At 36.4% G+C, this 20,497-nt stretch overlaps 1 protein-coding gene across 1 annotated transcript in view; it reads left to right on the top strand.

The window, feature by feature from the left end:
• TMEM192 (transmembrane protein 192) overlaps positions 1 to 15,249 on the top strand; it is a 43,052-nt gene extending 27,803 nt beyond the window's left edge. Inside the window, exons 5-6 of the mRNA XM_007954209.2 lie at positions 7,325 to 7,427; positions 15,111 to 15,249. Of these exons, the coding sequence (XP_007952400.2) occupies positions 7,325 to 7,427; positions 15,111 to 15,249 (242 nt within the window). The remainder of the gene's footprint in view (positions 1 to 7,324; positions 7,428 to 15,110) is intronic.
• Positions 15,250 to 20,497: the final 5,248 nt, after the last annotated feature.

Below are 20,497 nucleotides of genomic sequence, written 5' to 3'. Positions count from 1 at the left end.
TGGTATTTTCATGCAAATTCTTCTGCTAGTTGGGGTTTAGTCCAAATCTGCATCCTTTCCTTCAAGGCTCAGGGGTCCAAGATTATCTTCTTTGTCTGTGTTAATTGGTTTCCCTTTTCTTTGTTGAAGAGGGTCTGTGCAATCCTTCTGCCTAGTCCGCCATCTTGCCCCGCCTCCAGAACACTGTTTTTGTTTACTGTGTTGTGCCATCTGAGCTGATGTCCCCCGTGACCATGGTCCTAAGCCTGCAGGCCTAGTAACTCACTCCCTCAAAGTACTTGGTTGTGGGTAATAAGTTATCCTTTGTCCTCTGTTAGCTCTATAATGTATACAGGTATTTTTATAGTGCATACAAATATGTATGTAGGAATATCATCTGCCAAACTTGTGTATGGTCATGGGTATATTTGTTCCCATTTGCCTACCCATACCTGATCATCTTGCCTGTCTACTTAATGCATCCACCCACAGATTAGTATTTATTATTCTTGTGTACCTCTCCGTGTCTTCCTTTTCCTTAGTGACAGTGTGATTGTCACACACTTTAATTGTATTGGCTTTCTCTCACCCAAAGCAACATGTTTCTTCACTATCCAGGAATTTTCTTCTTTCCTCTCCTATACCTGGTAACCAACAAAGAAAATTACCTTCCCTGTATAAACTTTTCCTTGAATTTTTGTTTTAATATTTTCATATAATATTTATCCTTCTGTGATTGACTTATTTTGTTCAGCATAATGTCCTCCAAGGTTATCCATGTTATGAGGTGATTCACTATTTTTTAATTTTGCATAGTATTCCATTGTATATATACCGTAGTTTGGTAGCCTGTTAATCTGTTGATGGGCACTTTGGTTGTTTTCCTTCCTTTTCTATTGTAAATAGTGCTGCGATGAACATGGGTGTGTATATATCTATTCATGTCCCAGATCTCACCTCTTTACTCTATATTCTTAGTAGCAGGATTATTGAATCAAATTGTATTTCTGTTTCCAGCTTTTTAAGGAAATGCCGTACCATTTTTCACAGTGGTTGTACCATTATAGTCCCACCAGCAGTGAATGAGAGTTCCAGTTTCTCCACACCCTTGCCAGCATTTGTTGTTTTCTGTCTTGTTGAACTTTGTTATTATTGGTGGATGGTGTTCATTCTCTTGTACATAGGGTTGCTGTGAATCAGGGCTGACTCGACAGCACATAACAGCAACAATAGCAATGGCTAGTGATTGCAGCGTGTCTGCTGCTGCCTGATTGTCTTCTTTAATGAAGTGTTTGTTTGTTCATGTCTTTTGCTTGTTTTTAAAATTGATAGTTTGTCTTTTTTATGTTAAGGTATTGACGTTTTCTGTAAATTTTAGAGGTAAGTCCCTTGTTGGATTACGTCGTTGCCAAATATTTTTTCCCAATCTGTAGGTTCTTTTTTTTTATTCTTTTGGAGAAGTCTTTTGGTACACATTGGAATTAAATTTTTAGAAAATCCCAGTCATCTTGTTTCTTTTCTGATATTTGTGCGTTTTGGGTTATGCTTGATAGTCTACATAAATTGCATAAATTAGGGCCCCTAACCTAAGTTTGCCCCTATTTTATCTTTGTTGAACTTCATAGTTTTGCATTTTACATTTAGGTCTTTGATCCATCTGGAGTTAGTTTTTGTGTGTGGTGTAAAGTATGGATCTTGTTTCATTATTCTGCAAATGGATATCCAGTTTTGCCAGAGCTATTTGTTAGAAGAGACTGTCTTATCCTTATTTAATGGATTTTGGCCTTTGTCGCAGATTAGCTGATCATAAAAAAAGCCAAACCCACTGGCATATAGTGACTTCTCCTTGGGTTTCCAAGGCAGTATCACTACGAAAGTATATTGCCCAACCTTCCTTCTGAGGAGTGGGGTGGGTTTGAACACCAGCCTTCTGCTTAGCAGTCAAATGCCTTAGGCACTACACTATCATAGGTGGATGTATCTATTTCTGAATTCTCAGTACTGTTCCACTGGTCTGTATTTTGGTCTTTAGTTTTCCTTTTCAGTGGTGTCTTTGCCTGTTTTTGGTATCCAGATTATTTTTCTTCATAGAATGATTTTGGGAATATTCCATCCTTTTTTTGTCTTGTGGAATGGTTTGAGTAGGATTGGTGTCAGGTCTTCTTGAACATTTGATAGAATTCTCCAGTGAAGCCATCTGGTCCAGGACTTTTTCATATGGACATTTAAAAATACATATATATTTTTATGACCTGCTCAGTTTCTTCTTTTGTCTTTTTAAGTTTTCTACCTCAGTATGTTAGTTTAGGTAGGTCTAATGTTTCTAGAGATTTGTCCATTTCTCCTAGGTTTTTGAATTTGTTAGAATACAATTCTTCGTAATATTCTGTTACCCTTTTTATTTTCGTTATGGTGTCACTCATTTCATTTATTATTTGTGTGGTTTGTATCTTCTTTTTCTTTTCTTTAGTTAAATTTGCCAGTGGTTTGTCAATTTTGTTAATCTTTTTGAAGAAGTAGCTTGTAGTCTTGTGATTTTTTTTTTTTTTTCTGTTTTCTGCTTCATTTATTTCTGCTATGATCTTTATTGTTACCTTTCTTCTGAAGAATGTAGGCTTCTTCTGTTGCTCTTTTTCTGCTTGTTGGAGTTGTTGGGATGAAGTGTTGATTTTGATTCCATCTTTATCTAGGATGTGTCCATTTATGACTATAAATTGATCTCTACTGCTTTCTCATCATCTCAAAGGTTTTGACATGTTTTATTTTCATTCTCATTTGTTTCTAGGAATTTTTAATTTTATTCTGTTACCACATTCTTGAGTAGCATGTTATTCATTTTCCATGTATTTGGCTTTCCCCCCTGGTCTTCATTTTATGGATTTCTAAATTTATAGCCTTATGATTTGAGAAGATGCTTTGTAGTATTTTGGCATTTTGAAATTTATGAAGTCTTGTCTTGTGGCCTAAGGAGCTCTGTTGTGTAGTGGTTAAGGCATTTGGTTGCTACCCAAAAGATTGGTGTTTCAAACCTACCAGCCGCTCTGTGGAAGAAAAATTGGGTGGCTTGCTTCTGTAAAAATTTGTAGCCTTAGGAACCCAGTAGGGATCACTGAATCAGAATCAACTCAATGGCAGTGAGTTTTTTTTTTTTTTCCTTGTGGCCTAATGTATATTTTATTCTGGAGACCAATCCATATGCACTGGAAAAGAATGTGTATTGTGTTATTGTTGGGCGGCTTGTTCTGTGTACATCTGTGAGGTCAAGTTGGTTGATTGTGTTGTTGAGACCTTCTTTTGTGTTTTTTCCTAGTTGTCAGTCCTTCAACAAAATTGGTGTGTTAAAGTCTACCACCATTATTGTAGAGTAATATTTCTCCTTTCAATTTTGTTAATGTTCGCTTTATGTATTTTGGAGAGCTTTCACTGGGTGCTTAGATTGTTATTACAGTTATGTCCTCTTTGTCAGTTGGGCTGTCACATCATCATATAATGCCCTTCCATGTTCCTTATGCTGGATTTATGCTTGAAGTCTATTTTATCAGGAATTAATATTGCCACTCCTGCTCTTTTTTGGTTGCCATTTGTTGTTGTTGTTGTTATGTGCCGTCGAGTCGGCCCCGACTCATAGCGACCCCTCCTTGGGTTTCCGAGGCAGTATCACTATGGAAGTAGGATTGCCCAACCTTCCTTCCGAGGAGTGGCTGGTGGGTTTGAACCGCCAGCCTTCTGGTTAGCAGTCAAGTGCTTTTTTTTTCACCCCTTGATTTTTAATTTATTTTTCTCTTTGTGTCTAAGGTGAGTCTCCTGTAGACAACAGATTGGTGGGTCTTCTTTTCTTATCTATTCTTTCACTCTTTCTCTTGACTGGTGCATTTAATCCATTCACATTCAGTATAATTAATGATACGTATAAATTTACTACTGTCATTCTTTGGTGTTTTTTTGTGGTACTGATGGTTTCTTTGTTCCTAATATTTTTCTGTGCTAAGTTCACTTTGTTACTGAGTTTTCCTTTCCTTCATTTATGTTTACTAAGTTCTTGTGATTTTCTTCTTTCTTATTTTGGTTAGAGGGCTTATTAATTTTCTTCGTGGTTACCCTGTAGTAGATTCTTATCTCTTTCAATTTGGAACAGTCTGTTCTACGTTGATAACGTCTAGACTTCCTCTCCATATGGAACTTTTGTATAATTATACCATTTATTCCCTGTATTTGCTTTGTAGTTGATGTCATTTATAGATTGACTCCTCTAGTGTGCTATTTTCCATCTTGTAAACTTAACTTTATTTTTGAGAGATCTTTTTCTGATTTGTTTTCTGGGTGGTGATGTCACATGTCTTAATCTTAAGTTGCCTTCCATTGTTGATTTTCTGTTGAAAGGATTCCCTTTTGCATTTCTTGTAAGGTTGTTCTGGTTTTTACTAATTCCCTTAATTTCTGTTTGTCTGGGAATGTCCTAATTTCACCATCATATTTGAGGGAGAGAGTTGGCCATTCTTTTCCTTCAAGCTTTTGTACATATTATCCTGTTGCCTTCTTGCTTGCATGATTTCTGCTAAGAAATTAGAGGTTAGTCTTATCGGTTGCTTTTTTCGGGTAATTTTTTTTTTTTTTTTCCCTGAGCTCTCAAGATTCTTTGTCTTTGGTTTTTGAAAGTTTGATTATGGTATGTCTTGGTGACTTTCTCTTAAGATCTGTCCTATGTGGGGTTCATTGAGCTTCTTGGATGGATATCTTTTCATCTTTCATGATACTAGGGAAATTTTCTGCTACCAAATCTTTGACAGTTTCTCTGTTTTTTTTTTTTTTTTTTACCTCCTCTTGTTTTAGAATTCCAACCAGACATACGCTGTGTCTTTTGATATCATCCCATATAACTCTTAGGTTTTCTTCATTAGAAGTATCAGGTGGATAACTGTTTAAAAGTATTTTCCTTATTACCTATATAATGCATCGTGGCATATAAGGAGGTTACAGTTGTATTCCAAAGATGATGTGAATGTCATTATTTAAGTAAGGGGAAATTTATATGGTTAAAATGTAGTCTAAGAGTTATTTTTCTAGGATTTAATCTAATATTTTTCAAGGATTTATTTATTTTTTTGCATGGAAAATTCATCATTCTATAAAATAAGACAGGTACTGGTTAAAAACAAAAAGGCAAAGAAAACCTAGCCCTTTAATATGAGGCAAAGGGAGCAAATATTCCAAGAGTGCTGAGAGGAACTGATTTTTATATTTGGGCACAAATGTGTTCATTATGTGACACCTAAATTTAAACAGAGAGAATTATCCTTTAGTTTATAGCATTTATATTAGTCTTTTGTATTCCTAAATTAGATTGCTTTAGTTCATACTCAGGGAAGTTATTTACATTAATTTTTAAATGTTTTATTTGAAGAAAATATACTATTAAATATTGTCCTTTTTAAAGCTCAAACTAATAAGCTCCTTAATTTAAGAAAACCTGATAACTGGAATTCAGGCTTGTAAAATAAATAGAGCTGATTTACATAAGAAAGATTCACAATTATTATAATTATTTTAAGTTTATTTAGTGCAGAATTTCTGAAAATACTGAAGTTTTTCCGTAACTGTTTTTTTCTCCACATTCTCAATAATATGGTTACTTTCAAAATTATAGTGTGCCTTGTGTATTTTACTGTACATATATTTTGATAAACTGTATTAAAAAAAAATTATAGTGTGCCTTTAAATGTACTATTGGGTCTGATAGGATAGAATTTAGGGAGTAACATCTAGTGCCTAAGGCATTTGACTACTAACCAGAGGCTGGCGGTTCAAACCATCAGTTACTCCTCTGAAGGAAAGTTGGGCAATCTACTTCCGTAGTGATTGTTGTTTGCCGTTGAGTTGGACCCTACTCATAGTGACCCCTCCTTGGATTGATGAGGCAGTATCACTACGGAAGTAGATTGCCCAACCTTCCTTCTGAGTAGTGGCTGGTGGGTTTGAACTGCCAGCCTTCTGGTTAGCAGTCAAGTGCCTTGGGCACTATGCTACCAGAGCTCTGCCTGGGAAACCCAAGAAGGGCGTTGCTATGAGTTGGATCTGACTTGACAGCAGTGAGTTTGGTTTTGGTTTTGGTTTTCTAGGGACAAGTATTATTTTATTCATTGTGTCACAAATAATTTAAGGCTAGTCCCTGATACATGCATTTTTTTAAATTCTCTTTACTAAAAAAATATTTTTTAAATAGCTAGTTTTAATAATGTTGGTAGTAGCTCTAAGACATGGTTCTTTGATTCAGTGATTCTAAGTTAATCTTTTGCATTGTAAGTAGAGCTAACCAAAATCAACTTATCTCACTGAGGGTTAATTTGTATGTATGCTTCTAGAGGGAAAAACTAGGAGAAATAAAATATAAAACAGTTTCATGCTAATAAATTTGATTTTCCATTCATTTATAAACAAGCAGATAAATCAATAAACCAATGCCAGTTAATTATCAGCTTTCCATCACCTGGTAAAGCTGCCCTGAAGTTATAAGAGTTTCAATACAGAATGAAAGAAAATGTAAATAATTAACAAATCCACCTATCCTTTTTAGTGTTTTGATAGTCTCATGTACATGCTCTCCTTGGCTTATGGTAGAAAGAAGAAGTGGAGGATTCTTGTTCTGCATGGTATGAGTTGTTATTATTGCCTGACCTGCAGTCTTAAAAATGCTGAGTTCATCCATTTTAATTTATTTTTGAAATTTCAAAGATGAGTCTTAAAGATAGTCATTTTTATATTGTCAGACTATAGGTATGTCTTTTATTTCTAATTCTTCACTTTTACTTTAATACTGTATAACTATTATCTTCTCTTTCCAGTCCAAGAAATATCTATGTATATAAGATTAATGTACTCTAAATTTCTTCATTTATTTAGAAATTATTATATGGAAGACACTATTTTAGGGAGATAATATGTGAACAGAAACATGTCATGTCCAGTTCACGAGCAGTTCATATAGCAGTCATTCTTCAGCTCTAATATTCTTCAGTCTTTCAGTGGCATTTGACACAGTCAATCATTCCCTTGTTATTAAAATATCTTCTTCACTTGCCCTAAACTCTCTGCTTTCCTATTTTCACCTCCTACCTCATTATCTGGTCAGTCTTAATGCTAAGTCAAAAGTCCTGGCACATAACAGGATTCCAATGATAAATAAACATTAATAAACAGATATGATAACTATCTGCTTATTCATTTATGAAGTAATTTTATGCTACAGCTTTATTTGAAAAGAACAACCAATTAATGTAGTTTGAATAATTGGAAACAGAATTTTTTTTGTAATTAGATAATCTGACTAATAATGACTTTATTATTTTAGTGAAAATTCGAAAATTTAATAAAGCTAAACCAAGGCCTGATGTACTTGAAGAAGAAAAAATCTATGCTTACCCCAGCAATATTAACTCAGAGACTGGATTCAGGTAAGATTTCAGGTGGGGGAAAGTAAAAGAAGATTGGAGAAAGAGAATTAAACATTTCCTCCCTCCCCCAGAAATCTAGAAACCATTCTAATGCTTGGAGTTTAGACTATACTTAGGTATACATTATAATTATGTTTGATTTGTTTACTTCCTTTTAGTTTTGGTGAAATGAAGCCTAAATCAGTGTACCTGACAAAAAGTAAGATTAAAGTCTTACGCAGGCTCTCAGAAGCTTTTGACACTGTTGGTTACACCTTCCTTCTTGAAATATATTTTTAGTAGGCTTTTATAACACTGTACTCTCCTGGTTTTTCTCCTTTGGCCACCTTTTCTTTTCTGACTGAGCTTCCAAATACTAAAGTACCAAAGAACCTATCCCCCTCTCTACCCTCTATCTGTTTCTATCTACAGAGTCTCCATATAATTAAATGTCAGCCATATTTGTTGGGGAACTTGCGGATAGAAAAGTCACAAAAAAACAATGCAAATACAAAAAATGAGGCAATTATCAACCCCAGGGAAAATAGAAGTTTGTACATAGAGGTGGTGGAGGATAGTGAAAAGGAGAAAGGGGACTGCTGTTTTTCATTGTGGGCATGGTGTAGTTAGAAATAGTTAACTTTTTTTTTTTTTAAAGTACATGTGAGAATTAAGAGATTATAGATGAATAAATAGATCACATAAATATACTGATGTCTCCCAAGCCTGTAACTCTAGTTCTGACTTTTCCCTCAGGGTCTAGATGTGTATATCTGGCTGTCTCACTGGCCATCACATCTCTACGTGGATATGTAAAATAAATATCTCACACTTAACATGTCCAAAACAGAGGCCTCTTCCTATCCCAATCCATATCCTCCCCTATCTTGGTAAGTAGCACCACCATCCAGTGGTTGCATAGGCTAGAAAGTTAGGCATCATCCTTGGCTTCTGTTTCCCTCGCCCCACACCTAGTCACCCCTAATAATCCATCAGCAAGTCCTGTTGGATCTGTCCCCAAAATACTCCTGAAGCCAGCCACTGCTCACTGTCTCTTCCTTGGATGAACAAGAGTATACCTACTGGTCTCCTTGCTTCATCTTGGCCCTCTTCAGTCCATCTCCACCTAGCAGTATCTATACCATTGACCTCTACTTTGCCAAAGCCAGTGTGAACTGACTCTGAGTTCTTGTATTTGGCCTCTGAATGATGTTAGACATACTTAACCACTGCCATTTCTTGAAACATGTTTGCTGGTGCTTTGAGACACTTCCCTTGTTTTCTCCTTCTCTCACTTGCCACTCTTTTTTCAGTTTCCTTGGCTTACTCCTCTTTCCCTTCCCGATTCCTAAAGGTTGGGTGTACCCACAGCTCAGACGTAGGACCTCTTCTTTCTCTACTTTGCCATGTTGTTGTTGTTGTTATGTGCTGTCGAGTCAGACCCGACTCATAGCGACCCCTCCTTGGGTTTCTGAGGCAGTGTCACTATGGAAGTAGATTTCCCCATCTTCCTTCTGAGGAGTGGCTGGTGGGTTTGAACTGCCAGCCTTCTGGTTAACAGTCAAGTGTCTTAGGCACTATGCTACCAGAGCTCATTATTCTTATCCAGTCATTGGGTTTAAATAATCCGGAGCCCAATTTACTCATTAACTCATCTGACTTTGACTTTAGTTTACAAGGGATTAGAGTTTAGTGTTTTTTTTAATGGGCTTGAGAAATTGACTTGGTATCAATACTAGTTTACTAGTTAAAAAAAAAAAAAAAAAAACTATAGATGAAAAAGGAGCTTTGGTGATGCAGTGGTTAAAGGATTCAACTGCTAACCGAAAGGTTGGTGGTTTGAACTCACCAGCTGCTCCTCAGGAGAAAGAAGTGGCAGTCTGCTTCCGTAAAGATTAACACCCATGGAAACCCTATAGGGCATTTCTACTCTGTCCTATGACAGTAGGTTTGGGATTTTGTACAGATGAAAAAAGGGGCACTTTTTACATTTGAAATTAACATAGTCAGTTTATTAACATTTAATAATGGGTATTATTTTGAAATGCCTCTTGGAAAACTGAACTGCTGTTAGGCACAGTTAAAAAGTGGTAAATGATTAGAAAGCCAGATCTCTGAACAGTGTTGGCTATGAGGAAGCATGTTGATTTTCATTACAGTGTGTGATACAAATATTTAATAAGAGACAAGTCCAAGGTTCTTCATCTTGGGATTGTGTGACTTGTTGATAGTTCCAGAATACTTTGCTATCAGTTTCTTGAAGCTAGATTATACTGTTTGACTCTCAAGATGTACAGAACTCATAGAAAGCTGAAGGTGTGCTGCTTAGTAAAGTGGATTTTTTAATCAGTAAAAAATGTATACACTTTGTCAGTTTTCACTATTATGATTTATATTTTTATTTTGTTTACTCTTTTTTAATTCATTCCATTCTGAATATAGGTAGTCTCTAACTTATGGTGTACTCAAGTTGCAATGAACCACACCACTGTCTGTTTTTTTTGGTACATCTTATCATTAGTAATATATACTACATACAGTGTTGCAACATGTCATTTGCTGATGCTATCATTCTCAGATGTTCATTCACAGATAATCAATTTTTATGATTCACTGTTCAAAATACTGCCATGTAGCAGGCTATGGGCTGGTCTAAATGAACTTGGTGTTGAGAGTATGACAGATAGAAAGTTGGGCATTGTTCAACTCTGACAACATACACTACTAAACTATAAATATACCTGACAGCCTTTACGACTCAGACTTCACTGTTACAACACTGACACTGCTGACTTCATTGTAGACCAGGCTTACAGTGTGACCTTACTCAATGTAAAATTGACAATTTCAACAATGATGAGGCAAGGGTCCATCCACTAGATGGAGAAGATGTTGATGATTTGAATAGAAGGCCAAATCCAGAAGAGGAATCCAATGCGTTTACTGACAGTTCCCATGAAAGCACACAGCAATAGCAAAGGGATGACTACTACAAGTACTTTAATGCCAGTAAGGGCTCCCTTCATTGTTTCAGATGCAGATTTGGCTTACATAATAGGTGCATAACTGGAGAAGCAGGAAATGCCAGTGTTGAAGCTGCTGAAAAACTCAGTGATAAAAAATAATACAAGATGAAGACTATTAACCAGAGCAGTTTTTCAGCATAGATGAAGCAGGCTTGTTTTGGAAAAGGATGCCAGAACAGACCTATACTTACAAAGAGGTGAATTTGATGCATGCAGGGATATGGAAAAATTTGCTGAGTTATGTGACGATGCTCCAAGCATTGATCAGGATAATACGATTCATCAGATTGGTGGAAAAATCATCTATGTGGCAAACTGTAGAAATAGAACTTGATACCTCCAATCGCAGGTATAGGTCATGAAGAAGGAGAATTGACAGACCAGGACTTAATGGGCTTTGAAGAATACAGAAATGCTGAAGAAGAAAGAAATAATGAGGAGGAGGAAGGAGAGAAGTAAAAAAATTTTACAGTGAAAAGATTAAAGTTTTTTCTAAACTAAATCAGGAGCTTTAGTCACTTGAAAACATAGACCCAAATGTTGATTTCTTTGCTAAAGACGATGATAGGCAGATTGGAAAGCAATGAGATATTATCAGAAAATATGTGAAGAAAAGAAAGAAAAGGACCATACAGACAACTCTCAGTAATTTTCTGACTAGGAACACCATGCCATTCATGGAAAATCCAAACGATCCAGAACCTTCCACAAGTGGCGTTTCTGCAGCTGATAAAATACCAATATCTTCCAACTCTTCTTCAAGGTTGGAGTAAGTTTTTATGATTTGTGTATTTTTTAATGGATACATGTATGTATTAAAATATGCCTGTAAGTTTATATGTAATCTTTCTAAGCCCTAAAGACTAGGGGCAGATTTATGAAGATATGGATAATAAAAGGCAATAATAATGAAAACAAAACAAAAAAAAGAGATATTTGACTTATGTCAGAACTGACTTACCGTGGAGTCGTTGGAACAGAACCCCATCATAAATTGGCAGCTACCTGTTTAGGAATAATTTTAATGTCAGTGTTGTTGTTGTGTTATGTGCCTTCGAGTTGGACCTGACTCATAGCGACCCCTCCTTGGGTTTCTGAGGCAATACCACTACTGAAGTAGATTGTCCAACCTTTCTTCGAGGAGTGGCTGGTGGGTTTGAACTGCCACCCTTCTGATTAGCAGTCAAGTGCTTTAGGCACTATGCTACCAGATCTCCCTTAGTATCAGTACTTGATTCTAACTTTTTAGTTTATTAAATTCAGAGATTATTCATCTTGACCTTGGCACTTTTCATATTTCATTTTCTTGTTGGGAAGCACTAGGCACTGAACATTTTATTTAATAATGTTTTCTTATTACTTATTTGTTGTTTGGTGTTGTCAAGTCGGCTCTGACTCATAGCGATCCTATGTACAACAGAATAAAATACTGCCCGGTCCTGTACTAGTCTCACAATCCTTGCTATATCTGAGCCCATCATTGCAGCCACTGTGTCAATCCATCTTGTTGAGGGCCTTCCCCTTTTTCTTTGACCCTCCACTTTACCAAGCATGATCTCCTTCTCCAGGGAATGGTTCCTTATGACAACATGACCACATGACCAAAGTAGGTAAGACAGAGTCTGGCCATTCTCCCTTCTGAGAAGAATCCCAGCTGCACTTCTTCCAGGACAGATTTGTTCATTCTTTTGGCAGTCCATGGTACTTTCAGTTTTCTTTGCCAATACCATAACTCAAAAGCATCACTCTTCTTCAGTCTTCCTTATTCATTGTCCAGCTTTCATATGCATATGAGGTGATTGAAAATACAATGGCTTGGTGGTTCAAACCAACCAGCCACTCCTTGGAAGGAACGTTAGGCAATCTCCTTCCATGGTGATACCGCCTCGGAAACCCAAGGAGGAGTTGCTGTGAGTCAGGTTTGACTTGATGGCAGTGAGTTTGGTTTTAGTTTTTGTTCGGGTTAGGTGCACTTTAGTGTTCAGAGAGACATCTTTGCTCTTCAGCACTTGAAAGAGATCTTTTGCAGCAGATTTGCCCAGTGCAATACAATCTCTGGTATCTTGACTGCTGCTTCTAGTGGTGTTGATTGTGGAACCAAGTAATATGAAATCTTTGACAACTTCAGTTACTTAATGGACAGCTTTAAAATGTATTTTACTTCATGGTGTTAATAGTGGAGCATTAAAATTCAGGTTTATTTCATATTTTTCCTTTAATCTCTTAAGATTTTTATGAAATACCTCTTTGAATATACATCTTAGTTTGAAATCTTTAATGTACTCCCATTTAAAGAAAGTGGCCCAAACGACACTTGTTTACCTCTTCACCCTCCCAAAATCCCAATAAAAAATTGGGAAGCAATAAAAAAGGCCACAGTGTGCACACTAACAGAGAAACTGGAAGTGAGAGGATCCATTAGTGGATAGGTAATCTTTAAAAATGTTCAGACTAAGGAACCCACATGGGAGAGTGATGAATGATACAATGGTCAGAGGAGGCTGCATCCTGGAGAACACTGAGAAATGTGGTTGTTGTTATTATGTGCCATTGAGTCAGATCTGACTCATAGCGACCCCTCCTTGGGTTTCTGAGGCAGTATCACTACAGAAGTAGATTGCCCAACCTTCCTTCTGAGGAGTGGCTGGTGGGTTTGAACCGTCAGCCTTCTGGTTAGCAGTCAAGTGCCTTAGCCATTATGCTACCAGAGCCCCTTACTAAGCAGTAATTACAGAGCTACTTGTCTTAAAACAATGTGTATAGTGGCAAAAACTATATAAATCAAATAAAGAAAAAAAATTAAGAATATCAGAAACAAGAAAATTTTTAAATCTCAAGTATGTAAATAATACCTTATTAAAAATTTTCCCAAGTTTCACAAAAAAAAATCATAAAAAAATAAAAATTTTCCCAAGTTTCAAACATGTATTACCTACCTTAAAGTCAATCTCACCTTCTCCTTACTTACCTATTCCTAACATCCTATATATGGTTTTTTTTTTTTTTTTTAAAAAAAAAAAGAAAACTGTCTACCAATGACAAATTCCAACTAGACTAAATCCCTAACTATCCTCACTTAGTTGTCAAAGTATCACCAGAGCCAGGCATTAAGTTTAAGAACAACTTTCTAGGAAGACTAGAAAGAAAACTGTAAGCTAATATGGGGCTCTGCACATGATATAAGGCCCACAAGGAGCTCTGAAAACTAAAAATGTTAACTAATTATGAAAAAGATGCTATACCGAGATTAAAGATAATTCTCATAGAGCCATGGAAGTAGCCATTACTGGAGGGGTTTGGAATTAAGAAATAAGCAGAATGCTCTTGAGAGTGAGGGAGCAGGGAACAGGGAAAATAATTGTCAGCCTATAGAAGTGGTGTAGTGCCTAACACATTTGACTGCTAACCAGGAGGCTGGCGGTTCAAACCCACCAGCCACTCCTTGGAAGAAAGATTGGGCAATCTACTTCTGTAGCAATCCCGCCTTGGAAACCCAGAGAGGGGTCGCTCTGAGTCGAATCAACTTGATGGCAGTGAGTTTGGTTTTTTGGTTATACGGGAGTTGACATCACACGTGGCATACCCTACCCCAGTTCCTTCAAGGTAACCTGAAAACATTCATACTTCATCAATAAGTAACCTAGCTTAGAAAAAAAGGGTAATTCCAAGGTCTTGACATATAATAAGTGCTAATGATTGTTGTTATAGTAGCAAACGTTACTCTCAAAAGCCCAGAGTTTAGATGATATATTATGGTCATGCAGCCTGTGAGTGGCAGAGTCAGAACTAGAATTCAGGCATTCTGTTTCCAAAGTCCGTACTTATAACTATTATATTAGTTATTTTATATTATATTATATATTAATATATATTATATTAATAAGCATAACTATTTAAGTATTTTGTTCTTGTTCACATAGGGCCATCATTCTATGCATAATATTCTTCACCTAGAAAATATTTCCACTTTAAGATACATAGTTATATAAGAAAAAATATTTCTTTAGCACTTTTTTTGAATAGACAATTTATAGTCACAACATTCAAAATTAATATGGTACTTTTTTGTTTTTATTATCATCAATTAGTTTTTAAATTACTGTTATCATTGTTCTTTATACCAGATTAATGGAAGGAAGTTCAAGGCAATTTATAGATACTTTTGAGTATCACCAGAGTGAGCTGTGTGCGTGGTGTGGGAAGGAATTAAGAGAGATATTTTATACATTTTTGTACTATTTTAATTTGTTTCATAATGCAAAAACAAGTAAAAACTATGCATGCTTTTAAAATGCTTTTCATGGTCAGAGTCATCTGTTATAATGATAGATCATCACTTAATTATTCAATGAGCTTTTTCTTATCTCTCCAAATGCCATTTAAATTGATCACTAACAAATTAGTATGCTTATAAAAAGTGGTATGGTCTTTTGTAGTATTGGAGTCGTGTAATTCTTACTAGTTTCAAATTGAAATTTATAGATTTCTTATAAATGTGGAAGTCATAAACATGGGTCATGAAGGAACTTCTTTTTGGAATATTACCCTAGTTTATAACATCTAAGAAAAAGTTACAAATACAAGGTACTGTATTGATAATTAGTGTGGACCCATGTGCAAAGAGATTAGTGAGTACTGGTGAATATGTGTAACCTATTCATATCTTGATGATTTGCAGGACTATTTCGAGCCTAGAAGAAATTGTTGAAAAGCAAGGAGACATAATAGTATACCTGAAACGACACAACGCACTGTTGAGTAAGCGATTGTTGACTTTCACTTCCTCTGACCTGGGCTCTCAGCCAGATAGAATGTGAGATGCTCAAAGTCACCTCAGCAGTTGAAGAAGAATGCAGAGAAATTTAAGACTGTTTGACTGCCTGACAAGCTGCCACAGGGAGCTGCAGCTTTTGCTAAATAACCTTTTACAGTTTATGTTGGAAACCTGAATTTGGTTCTCACCCATGTGGCTATTTAGTGTATAGGACTTGTGGATCATTTTAAAGGCACTTTGAAGAAACTTTATTAACTTGAAGAAAATACCTGTTTGCACATTTTTAAATGATTTAACTCCTTGGTTTGTCCTAAGATAAGAGATATAGTTTAATTGTCTCTCCATGGTGAACACTTTTTCCACATGACTTCAGGACCCATTGCAGTTGAGTTGATTTTGACTTATAGTGACCCCATGTTTTAGAATCCTGTAACAATTTGGCTACTTATGGAGGAAATCTGACCATGACAATCTGTTTGAAACCGGGTTTTGATCAATTCAGTTCTTCCTACGTTTAAACTGCTGAGAGTTACTATTTTGTATAGTTAATATGTGTTTTTCCACAGAAACTTATCATGTATTTTGTATGTTTTGGATGACAGCTTGGCCCAGGTAATTTTTGTAGAGAATGCCTCACTAAGAATCTCATTAGGTGATTTACTATGTAAACTCCTACAGCTTTCCATTCTCCAGAAATAAAATATGGAAATTATGTAGGTTGGTGTTAGACTAAACCGTGTCACCTATATGTTGGCAGAACTTTCTGTTGGCAATGGCTGAAGAATTCAGAGAAGAATTGACAACTCTCTCTCTCTTTTGCTCTTCTTTACAAGTTGCTATGTATTTCAGTATTTATTTCACCTTTGTTGGGTCAGCAAGTTCAGTTATGGAAAAATGACTATTCTGTGACTTAAAATCTGTTGTTTTGGTTACCTAGTGCCACTCTGGCAAGAATAGACCACAAATGGGATGGCCTTAACAAACAGGAGTTTATTCTCTTACAATTTGGAGGCTTTAAGTCCAAGTTCAGAGTGCCAGGCTCTAGGGGCTGGGTGGAAGCCCCTCAACCTTGGACTTCAGCTCTGCCTCCTGCTTCCAGCCCACTATAGCTGGAGGCTTTTCTTTACTCAGACAGCTGCTGAGTGCTGAGACTGACAAACCCAAGGTTGACAAGTAAAAAGGCACAGTCCAGATGTTACCAAACCACACGGCAGACCATTAATTTAAGTCCATTGAAAGTCCCGAGGTTGGCAGAGCGTGGCAGGCAGCTGTACAATGAAACAGCTACATGCAGAGTTCAAGTGTGCCATAAGCTAGAGACTATTCTCCAAGGCTTCTCCTTTTATACAGGAAACAGACCACATCCCTAAGGCAGCTAGCTATTCAGCTGCTCACAGTATATTCCACCATGGAGATGATTACCAGTCTCATCATGGGGAATACTACATCCAGCTGCCCAGCCAGGCCCAGCCAAGTTGACACACAAACTGAACTCCCATATGCCTGGTGGCCCAATGATGTGGTTGACTTTTAACTGAAAGAGGTTGACAGTTTGAACCCACCAGTGGCTATTTGGAAGAAGGCCCTGGCGATGTGCTCCCGTAAAGATTAGAGCCTAGAAGATCCTATGGGGCAGTTCACTGTGTCACGGGGTCACTTACAAGGTGAAAATCAACTTGATGGCACGCAACACCAACAGCAAAAGGTAAATTTTTGTCTTGGGTTGTATTTAAAAATTTTGATAGGAATAAAATATGTCAATTTTGAAAAGATATTAAATATATCTAGTTACCTGGATAAAATGAGGCATTTTTGTGAGTACTAAATGGCATTATCTCTCCAGTATTCCTAGTGTGCTGCTTTATTTATTAATTTGCTGTCAGTACCTTTACATGCTGCCTTAGAAACATGCTTTCCCTTTTGGTTGAAAGCTTAATATGGGGAAAAGGGCTATGTGTATTATGTAGATGTTAACCTTTTTTGGTCATTAGCTAAGTACTCATTATTTGATCTGAAAGAGTTTTCTGTAAAGGTAAAGGTGATTCTGTGCCACCTACTGGAGATAGAGTTGAGTCCCCCAAATCGCAACATTTACAAGCTAAAGCCAAAGTTGTATTTTAAAAATTCACATGGTATCCAGGATTCCTAACTTCTAATCCTTTCCTCTCTCCTACTTTTCCTCTTCTTTTCTCCCTCTCCTCTTTTCGCTTCACTGCATATGTTTCTGGAAATCTGTTCCTATGTTTTGGAAGAACCTGTGAACTTTGCCGTCAAAGCTATTTGTCTTTTCAACAGAACAGTGGTGGTAGATGATTGATTCTGATTTATTTATTTATAAATTCAGTTTGGATCTGTAATCAGTTTCTAATATTCATGGGATGAACTTTGGTTTTTAGAGAAAGTATAGCTGATAAGATACTTAGGTTCTAATGTGATACAATATGCATAATCACTAACACTTTTCTAAACTCAGTAATGAACCTTTCAAAAAAAAAAAAAACAAATGAAAATGAAACTAAGTGCCAGAACTAGCAAAACAGCAAATGAACAAAACTACACCAGGCAAGCACTGTGTGTATCCAGTGGATACAAAAATTAATAAGACAGACCTTGGCCTGTAGCTTAAATTCTAAACCAGGAGATATGTAGGATTTCAAGGCTCTGTGGTAAATGAAATAATGGTAGTAAGCCCAAGGTCCTATACAGCAAAGAGTACCCTATTGGTGGGTAAAGAGGTTTAGTTATTCCAGGCAAATTAATGAGTGGAGAGGCATGGCAAGAAGCTACAAAGCATCATGTGGAGCTTGAACCAAAAGTGTGAGGCATGACATAGATGAAGAGGTGGACAGGGTCAGACATTGGAGGCTTTGATGCTATGCAAAGAGCCTCTACTTTGTTGGAAATGGAACCTAATGAAGGGTTTCAAGCAAGAGAATGACTTTCATTTTTGGAGAATCAGTACAATGTAGAAGAAAGATGTGAGGCAGAAAGATAAGTCCCTGAAGTAGAGCAGGTAGTAATATTTTAAGTATGTACACATGTATACACATGTATATATATGTATATATATATATTTATAGAATGTTTACTTGGAAATTTTATTAATGGCAGTAACATCATGACTTATAAACTTCTAAGTTCATTTTTTCTTTAATTGCTAATACTGAAAATGCTAATATTGAAAAATCCCACCACTAGGGATTATACCAATTTATACTCCCTGTTCTTTGCCCTCACCAGTTATGAGTGTTATCCATCTCTTTAATCTTAGCTTGTCTAACAGATTTTAAAAAATTATGCCATTGTTTCAAATATTACTTCTTTGAATACTAATGAAGTTGAAATTTTTTTTCATAGTCTTTGACCTTTTATAAATATTTTGTGATGTACACAAATCCTTTGCTTATTATTCTCCTGGGATATTTTTCTTTTTCCTAAAAAATATAATCTTCCTTTATATGTTAAGGATAGTCCTCAGTTTATATATGTTAGAAATATTTGCTAGTTTATTTTGGGTTCTTTTTAGCCATTTACTAATCACATACTGCAATCCAGAATCTGCCTTCCTCAGTTTGGTGAACAAGTTCATACCAGTGAGTTCATAAATTCCACATTAGGTGTCTCCTTGTCATGTGAGAGCCAGTAGTGACTGGAGTGAATTTTCATACTAGGCTTCTGCTGTTGGCCCCTTTCCTTCTATCAGGGATTTAAACCCAAGTTTTATTTGAATGAAGTTAGTGCTTTCTCATTTTTTTAGCAACCCCCAAATTTTCTGTAAAGAACACTTCTGTATTTTTTTTTTTAAATGATGCTGCTGTTTATGAACCAACATGACAATGTCTCAAATATATTGTTACATTAAAAAGGCAGGTTGTTGAATAATATATAACATTATCATATTAAGCTAATAATTATAAATTATTTATTTAATATATGATTTGCAAATCAGGGTAACATTTTGACTATTGTTGTTAGGTGCTGTCGAATCAGTCCCGACTCATGGTAACCCTATGTATAATAGAACAAAATACTGTCTGGTCCTGTGACATCTCAGAATTGTTACTAAACTTGAGCCCATTCTTGCAGGTGCTGTGTCAGTCCATGTCATTGGGAATCTTCCCCCTTTACACTGACCCTCCACTTCATGCAGCATAATATCCTTCTCCAGGGACTAGTCCCTTCTAATGACATGATCGGGAGCTCTGGTAGCATAGTGGCTAAGACACTTGCCTGCTAACCAGAAGGCTGGCGGTTCAAACCCACCAGCCACTCCTCGGAAGGAAGGTTGGGCAATCCTGCTTCCTTAGTGATACTGCCTCGGAAACCCAAGGAGGGGTCGCTATGAGTCGGGGCTGACTCGACGGCACATAACAACAACAACAACGACATGATCAAAGTATGACAGATGAAGCCTGGCCATTCTGTCTTTTAAAGAACATTCGGGCCATACTTCTCCAAGAAAGATTTGTTCGTTCTTTTAGCAGTCCGTGGTACTTTCAGTATTTGTTGTCAACACCATAATTCAAAAGCATCAGTTCTTCTGCAGACTTCCTTATTCACTGTCCAGCTCTCACGTGCATATGAAGCTACTGAAAACACCATGTCTTGGGTCAGATGCACCTTAGTCTTCAAAGTCACATCTTTGCTCTTAAACAAATCTGGTTCTTTTAAATACTTTAAAGAGGTCTTTTGCAGGAGATTTGCCCAATGTAATATGTTGTTTGATTCTTCACTGCTGCTTCCATGGATGTTGATTGTGGATCCAAGTAAAATGAAGTATTTGACAACTTCAGTTTTTTCTCCATTTATCAAAATGTTGCTTATTGGTCCAATTTTGAGGATTTTTGTTTTCTTTGTGTTGAGTTGTAATTCATGCTGAAGGCTGTAGTCTTTGATCTTCGTCAGTAAGTGTTTCAAATCTTCTTTATTTTCAGCAAGTAAGGTTGTGCCATGTGCATATCCCAGGTTCTTAATGAGGCTTTATCTGATCCTGATGTCATGATGTTCATATAATCCAGCCTTTCTGATTATTTGCTTAGCATATAGATTGAATAAGTATGGTGAAAAGATAGATCCCTGCCCCACCTTTCCTGATTTTAAACCATACAGTTTTCCCTTGTTCTGTTCAAATGACTGCCTGTTGGTCTGTGAACTGGTTTCTTATGAGCATGATTAAGTGTTCTGGAATTCTCATTCTTAACAATGTTATCCATATTTTGTTATGATCCACAGAGTTGAATGCCTTTGGATAGTCTATAAAACTCAAGTGAACATCTTTCTGGTATTCTTCG

Source organism: Orycteropus afer, unplaced genomic scaffold (assembly GCF_000298275.1).
Source record: "Orycteropus afer afer isolate SDZICR_OR568_19922 unplaced genomic scaffold, OryAfe1.0 scaffold00443, whole genome shotgun sequence".
Lineage (NCBI taxonomy): Eukaryota > Metazoa > Chordata > Mammalia > Tubulidentata > Orycteropodidae > Orycteropus > Orycteropus afer.
This window is presented reverse-complemented; position numbering and strand designations above follow the sequence as displayed.